This window comes from Arachis ipaensis, chromosome B06 (genome assembly GCF_000816755.2).
Source record: "Arachis ipaensis cultivar K30076 chromosome B06, Araip1.1, whole genome shotgun sequence".
In the NCBI taxonomy this organism is placed as follows: Eukaryota; Viridiplantae; Streptophyta; class Magnoliopsida; order Fabales; family Fabaceae; genus Arachis; species Arachis ipaensis.
The window spans coordinates 47,008,485-47,016,764 of record NC_029790.2 but is presented as its reverse complement, the minus strand read 5'-3'; the positions used below and the strand labels follow the sequence as shown (position 1 = coordinate 47,016,764).

The following is an 8,280-nucleotide window of genomic DNA, read 5'->3' as shown; positions in this document are numbered from 1 at the left end:
GGCTCAAACTTTTTTTCTCTGGCATGTTTTCAACTCTTCTAAAAGTTTGAGCTAAAGTTTGAGGCAAACTTTTGCTCAAACTTTTTGTTCTCTCTTGCTCCTAGCCATTCCTTCTTCCTTCAACCTTCTTCAAAACTCTTTTCACCTATCATCAATCAATCAAAACAATCAAAGCTATGTCCCAAATCATGAGATTGTGTTTCTTTCATAATATATGACAATTATAGCATAAAATCTCATGAAAGTGCATGAATTCATACATGGTTGATTGAATCAAAGGAAACATGGAAATCTACCCAATTGGCTTGCTTATGGCTTAAGAAAGTGCATAAAATCAATTGAAAACAAAAGAAAAAGGCTAGTGAAACTAGGCTAAGATGGCTTGTCATCAGTGTTCCTGTGTTGCCACCCGAGCTTGATCCTTTACCTGAGCCGATCGAGCCTCCTGTCTTTGATGAGCAGCAGGGACATGAGTATGATCAGATCATGGAGGCGCCACCTCCTTCTCCATACTGTATTTTGTTTGGTAGCTATCCTTTTATGGTTCCTGTGGCCAGCAGTGGTTCCTCTGCTATCACTCCGGCAGAAGAAGAGGACGAGGAAGAAGACGATCCAGAGGAAGATCCTAACTTCATAGTTATCTCCTCTGACAGCGATGATGATGAGCCAGGCGAGGCGCCAGCAGGCGAGCATCACCATTCGCCCGGTGATTTTCCGTGAGGTACTCTGGACCAGGATTGAGGAGACTTTTTGAGACGCCTAGTCTAACTTCAGTACATTAGAGTGTCTCCCTCACTTTTGTTAGCATGATTAGAGGGAATAGGCATATCATAGAGTTAGGCTAGCCTGGGTGCCAACTTAGGGGCTTTTGGACAGGCCAGGCCCTGGGGCGTCTTATGTACATATATGTATATACTATATGAGTCACTGACTTAGGGGTGCTGTACTATAGCTCTATGCTTATATAACTGAGCCGCTTCTGTAACATGATGTATATTATAGTGTGTTATTCCATATTCTGTTATCTTTTATCTTATGTATGTGAACGTTTAATTATCCCTTGATATATGGAAGGTATGCGACTTTAAATTATTCTTGTTAAAAAAAATTTACTTGTAAAAATTCGCGGGGTTTTAACAACGTACATGCTTATATTTATTAATTAATAATACAAAAAGGAAAAACAAGTTGGTAACATTAACATGAATCATGATAGGCCTTTGACATTAGCTGCTTTCTTGAAAGTTAATCCACCGAAGTTCAAGGGTACGACTGTAGCAACTGAAGCTGATAATTGGTTCCGAGGCATAGAAAGGTCCTTGAGGGCACAGCATGTCCCGGAAGAACAGTATGTAGAATTTGCTACTTATATGTTGGAAGGGGATGCTCAGCACTGGTGGCAGGGCATTCAACGTTTACTACAGCAAGATGAGGGTAATATTTTGTGGGATATTTTTAAAGAAGAGTTCTATAAGAAGTACTTTCCTAGAGCTACTCGTGAGGCAAAGGAGATGGAGTTGATGCAGTTAAAACAGGGAAGTATGTCTGTTGCTGAGTATACAAGGAAGTTTGAAGATTTATGTCATTTTTCCAAGGTTTGTCAAGGGAATCCAACAGATTTCGAAGAGTGGAAATGTTTGAAATTTGAAGGAGGACTCCGTGAAGATTTGTTGAACTCAGTGGTTCCATTGGAAATACAGAATTTTGTGGAGTTGGTTAATAAGAGTCAGCTAGTAGAGGACTGTGCTAAGAAGATAGCTGCAGCTCGGATGAATCGCCCAGGATCTTCTTTTTAGAATTATAATCGGTATACAGCTCCTCAGGGAAGGAATTTTAAGCAGGGAGCAATGCCTTCACGAAGGTACAATCAGAATAGAAATGTTCATGCACGTCCTACAGGAGAGAATGGAGGAAGAATGAGACAGGATATGGGTAAGCGACCTCAGCAGGCGCAGATGCAACCAGTATATAGGCAGTGCAGAAAGGAGCATGGAGGTAGACCTTGTCAGCTTACAGGCGTTATCTGTTTTTCTTGTGGTCAGCCTGGACATATGGCTAAGGACTATCCGAAGAAGCCAGTACAAGGAATAGATAGGCCGCGACAGCAAGGACGTGTGTTTGCTATGACTGCTGATGACGCAATGAAATCAGACTCCCTAATTCAAGGTCAGTGTTATGTCAAATCTCGACTCTTAACTGTACTGTATGACTCTGGTACATCACATTCATTTATTTCTGAGACTGTTGCGCATGAGTTGGGATTAGATTTCACCATGTTAGATTATAATCTAATTGTTCGTACACCCACATCTCAAAATGCCTTGACTAGTCAAGTATGTCAACAGGTGCCTTTTGTTATTGAGGCTAGGACTTTTATACATGACCTGGTTTGTTTGCCTTTGTGTGGTTTAGATATTATCTTAGGTTTAGATTGGTTGTCCAAGCATCATGTTTTCCTTGATTGTTTTAAACGAATTGCTACATTTCCATCATCTGAAATGCACACTGAACCAGTTGAGTCTTATACTTTCTATTTGAATTCCCTAAGAGTTATTTCTAGTAATAGTGGGTTAGAGGGTTACGTTCTACTATCGGCTAGCTCCGAAACTAATGAACAAGACTTGGAGCAAATCCGAGTGGTGAAGGAGTTTCCTGATGTTTTTCCGGATGATATACCTGAGTTTCCACCTCAGAGAGAGATAGAGTTTAGTATTGATCTAGTTCTTGGAGCCGGACCAATTTCTATAGCACTATATCGGATGTCACCATTGGAACTAGCAGAGTTAAAGAAGCAGTTGAATGAATTGCTGGGGAAGAAGTTTATTCGTCCGAGTGTATCACCATGGAGAGCTCCAGTGTTACTAGTAAAGAAGAAGGATGGTGGAATGAGGTTATGTGTGGATTATCGCCAATTGAACAAGATCACAATCAAGAACAAGTATCCACTCCCAAGGATAGATGATCTGATGGACCAGCTGAGAGGTGCGACAGTATTCTCGAAGATTGATTTGCGGCCAGGTTACCATCAAATCCGGGTGAAGGAATCAGATATACCTAAGACTGCCTTTCGAACTAGGTACGGTCACTATGAGTATACGGTTATGTCCTTTGGACTGACTAATGCTCCTGCTGTATTCATGGATTATATGAATCGCATTTTTCGTCCGTATCTAGATCAGTTTGTGGTAGTCTTTATAGATGATATCCACATCTAGTCCAAGACAGAAGAAGAACATGGAAAGCATTTGAGGATTGTGTTGCAAATATTAAGAGCACGGAAGCTATACGCGAAGTTGTCGAAATGTGAGTTTTGGGCGACAGAAGTGGCATTCTTGGGACATGTGATCACACGAGATGGAATAACTGTAGATCCTTTAAAGATTGAGGCCGTAGTACAATGGAAGCAACCCAAGACAGTTACAGAAGTTCGTAGTTTCTTGGGGTTAGTAGGATACTATCGGCGGTTTATCAAGGGTTTTTCACAGATAGCTTTACCTTTGACTCGCCTTACTAGGAAGGAAGTTCCGTTTGAGTGGACAGAGAAGTGTGAAGAAAGCTTTGAAACTTTAAAGGAAAAGTTGACGACGGCGCCAGTTTTGGTGTTACCAGACCCACAGGAACCTTTTGAGGTGTATTGAGATGCTTCTTCTAAGGGACTTGGATGTGTATTAATGCAGCATAGGAATGTGGTAGCTTATGCTTCAAGACAACTAAGACCTCACGAAAGGAACTATCCGACACATGATTTGGAATTAGCAGCAGTGGTCTTTGCACTTAAGATTTGGAGGCACTATTTGTACGGAGCCCAATTTGAAGTCTTCTCTGATCATAAGAGTTTGAAGTATATCTTTGATCAGTAAGACCTTAATATGAGGCAGAGGCGATGGATGGAATTCTTAAAAGATTATGATTTTAAGTTGAGCTATCATCCTGGGAAGGCAAATGTAGTCGTAGATGCTTTGAGTCGGAAGAGTTTGGGCATATCCTGGATGATGATCAAGGAAGAAGAAATGATCTCAGCCTTTGAAAACTTAAAATTAAGAATGAGAGAGACATCAAGAGGAGTTGTTATGGCGCGACTACAATTAACATCTGACTTTAAGATAGCTATTAGCAAGCTCAAGCCCAGAATTCAGGAATGCTGACATTGTTAACACGGATGAAGGCAGATCAGCCGGAAGAAGTACGCCAAGATAAAGAGGGAATATGGAGATATAGGAATAGAATTTGTGTACCTGCTCAGGAGGACTTGAGAAAGAACATTCTGACCGAAGCTCATGAAAGCAGATTTTCTATCCATCCCAGAACGACTAAAATGTACCAAGATCTAAAGAAGATGTTCTGGTGGCCAGGAATGAAGAAAGATATAGCAATGTATGTTTCAAAGTGTCTCACTTGCCAGAAGATTAAGGTGGAACATCAAAAACCACCTGGAACCCTGCAACCATTGGAGATACCACAATGGAAATGGGAAGAGATTACGATGGATTTTGTTACTGGGTTACCAAGAACCTCTGCTGGGCATGATGCAATTTGGGTAATTATAGATCGATTGACAAAATTAGCGCATTTTCTACCAATTCAAATTGGTCACAGCTTGGAGAAACTCGCCCAGTTATACATTCAGGAGATAATACGATTGCATGGAATACCTTCATCAATTGTGTCAGACAGGGATCCAAGGTTTACTTCTAGATTTTGGGGACCTCTACAGAAAGCTTTTGGGACGAAGTTGCACTTAAGTACAGCATATCACCCACAGACTGATGGACAGACAGAACGAACAATTCGTACCTTGGAAGATATGTTGAGATCTTGCGTAATGGACCAACAGGGTAACTGGGACAAATACTTGCCATTGATTGAATTTGCTTACAACAACAGTTATCAACAGAGTATCGGAATGGCACCATATAAGGCCCTCTACGAAAGAAAGTGTCAATAACCATTATGCTGGTATGACAAGGAGGAAAGCAGGATTTTGGGGCCAGACTTGGTACAAGAAACTACTGAACGAATTAAGCATATCCAAGAGAAGATTCAAACTGGCCAAAGTCGACAAAAGAGCTATGCAGATATTAGGCGTAGGCCCTTAGAATTTAACGAAGGTGACCATATCTTCTTAAGAGTGACACCTACGACTGGAATAGGTAGAGCTCCTAGGACTAAGAAATTGAATCCACGATATTTAGGTCCTTTTCAAATTCTTAAAAGAGTCGGTCCAGTAGCATACCAAGTAGCTCTCCCTCCTTATTTGTCAAACCTTCATGATGTTTTTCATGTTTCACAACTCAAAAAGTATAATCACGACGAAAGCCACGTTTTACAACCAGAGACAGTATAGTTGCGAGCTGACTTGACATATCAAACCCTACCAGTCAGGATTGTGGAATGAAGTGACAAACAGCTTAGAGACAAGACAGTATCATTGGTTAAGGTAGCATGGGGACAAACTGGAACTGAAGAGTACACATGGGAGCTGGAAGACAAGATGAGAACAGACTACCCGTTTCTCTTTTCAGGTAATTGAAATTTTGAGGACAAAATTTTCTTAGGAGGGTAGAATGTAATGGCCTAGCCCCGAAGAAACGGCGCTTTTTCAGGATCAAACGGAATTTTTACAGAATTTTTAGGAATTTCTATGCATATAAGCACCTCCACTGCACAGGTGCTGCGTCATCAAGCTGCTGAGTCAGCAGCTTGATTGCACAGGACACCTCTCCTAATCTAAGTAGGCACGTCGCGAAGAGTTGCGTTTTTGAGCCACTTCGGGCCCGAATTTCAAAATTCTGATTTCCGTGATTAGTCTCTATGTGACGAGCCGGTCACGAATTTCGAGAGAAAAATTATATTAAAATAATATTCATATATTATTATCTTATTTAGAATATTATATTATTATCTTCTCTACTGTGATTAATGTTGATCTATGTTTAGTAATATAATAACTAAGCTTGAAATCTACCGGTAACGGATAATACCGGCATTCTTAGATGAACTTAGCACTGCTAATGCTTCATCATATATCTTTTATTCTTATGATTATCCAGTTACTAGTGTCATTTACACTAAGTAACTTAATGTTTATCCATTAGTAGTGTAATTACTTAAGTTCTAATACATCCAACTTTAGTAATTATCCTTTTGGATAATCATCATCCAAAAGCCACGGCCTCCCTAGGACAGCTTGGCTATCATTTTTGTTCTTGGAAAAGCTTAGAACACCATGAAAGAAAACCATGAAGCTTCCATGAACACCTGAGCTACTTTCTCCGTTCTTTCTCAAACCGAAACCCCTATCAAAAATCTAATCTTACCAAAGTGTTCACCTCTTCCTCCTCTTCATTTCTATGTCACTTTTCATGGAGTAAATCAAGGTATGAAGGCTGCTCCTCCTCCTTGAAGATTCGGCCATGGTGGTTCCTTAAGTGAATGATGTTTTCTTCATGTTCTTTCTTAGGAAAAGCTCCAAGAAAACGTGATTTCTAGTTACCTTAAGGTGAGGAAAACCTTTTTTTCATCATCATGAAGCTTCAGCCTTCATGGTTCATAAGATTCTAAAGTTTTTTTTTATGTTAAAATAGGCGTAAAAGTTCTTCTAGAAGCTTGTTTTTGGTGCAATCTCGGACAGCAGCAAAGGAGGTAAGGTTTGGTAAATTAATCAATGATTGGCTGTGTTCTTGAAGTGTTAAACCAGATCTTATTGCTTGAGATTTGATTTTGGGTGTATGTGTGAGGGTTTGATCATGGAAACTTGTTGTTTAATGCTTGAAAATCATGTTTATGATGGTTTTGAAGTGGCTGTTGGTGCTGCAGAAAAACGTGACATTCCAGCCATGAAAATCATGATTTTTGACGCTTATTTGATGTGTATTTGATGGCTGAAAAGTTTCTCTTTGGTTTGATAAAAATCGGGTTCAAATCGGTTTCCGAAAAGATTGAAAAACTAGCTGAAAATCAAGCAGAAATCTGATGAACTTTTGAAAAAAAAAAATGTGTTTGGTTTTTGGAAGAACATGAAAACGTGTATTCAAGGAGTTTTGGGGTCGAAATGCAATTATTAAAAAGTTTGGGGTTGAAAATTAATTAATCTGAAGTTGAGGGGCTAAAGTGCAAATATTAAAAGTTATAGGGGTCAAAGTGCTATTTCCAAGAAGTCCGGGGGTCAAAATGCAATTTCTGAAAGTTAAATAAAATATTATTATTTTAATAATAAAATATTAACATATTATTTTATTATTAATATTATTTTAATAATAATATTATTTTATTAATAATAATAAAATATTGATAAAAAGACAGTTTTCCCTGAAAGCCTCAGGAAGGCAGATTTGAGTCCAGAATTCTCTAATTTCCTTTACTGAACACCTAAGAAGAGGTATAAGAGAAGATATAGAGGTATATGAGGTAAAGAAATAAGATTTTGAAACCTGTGTTTAAGTTAAAAAGAAAAGGAGTTAAAAGTGATATAAATGTGTACTGACTTTACAAAGTAAACAAAGAATTGTAAAATGAGCTTTCTGTGATGTTCTAATGCTTGATTTATGATGATTGCTAAGTGATGGAGAGTATGGTTATATGTGAATTATGAGCCTTCGGGCAATGCTTGTGAATGTTATGCGGGGACGCCCGTATTGTGATGTTGCTTCCCAGACAGGCTACGGTAGAGTAGTACCAGCCCTGCAAGCTGAATGCTTGGTAGAGGGCTGACTCGTATACCTGCGGTATATTAAGACCTGAGCAAATACCAGCCCTGCAAGTTGAGAGTACTTGGTAGAGGGTATGCGGTACTTAATCTGGGATTAAGTTCTGGGAAGGCCTTATCTGACCTGGAGGGTCGGATTGCGTCGGGTGCGGGTTGAAACCGACAAATGATCTCATTACCTGCAGTAGGGATAGACATGCATCATACTTGTTTGTGCATTATTTATTGCTAATCTTCTTGTGTTCTTGTCCTTGTTTGTTTGAGCATAACTGTGTGATTGCATGTTAATGTGTGAATGTGCATTTATTTCCTATTTTCTCTCCTGTTCATGTGTTAGTTTATGTTGCCGTTATGTACATATTACTCTACATTTATTTATACTTCTATGACCACGGACATTATAAATGAACTTAACTGTAAACCCCGACCTTACTAAGAACTCCCCAGTTCTTACCCCTTACACCTCTACAGATGGACACGGGAGTCCTATTTTACGAGATTGATCCACCGTACATCCACGAGGACCCGGTGCGTGGTGAGTATTACATCTACTGTGCGGTACCTCGTATCTGTAA

At 39.5% G+C, this 8,280-nt stretch overlaps 1 protein-coding gene across 1 annotated transcript; it reads left to right on the top strand.

Annotated features, from left to right (window-relative positions):
- Positions 1,203–1,796, top strand: LOC107646888. The gene has a single exon (XM_016351029.1). The coding sequence runs from the start codon at positions 1,203–1,205 to the stop codon at positions 1,794–1,796; it is 594 nt and encodes a 197-aa protein (XP_016206515.1).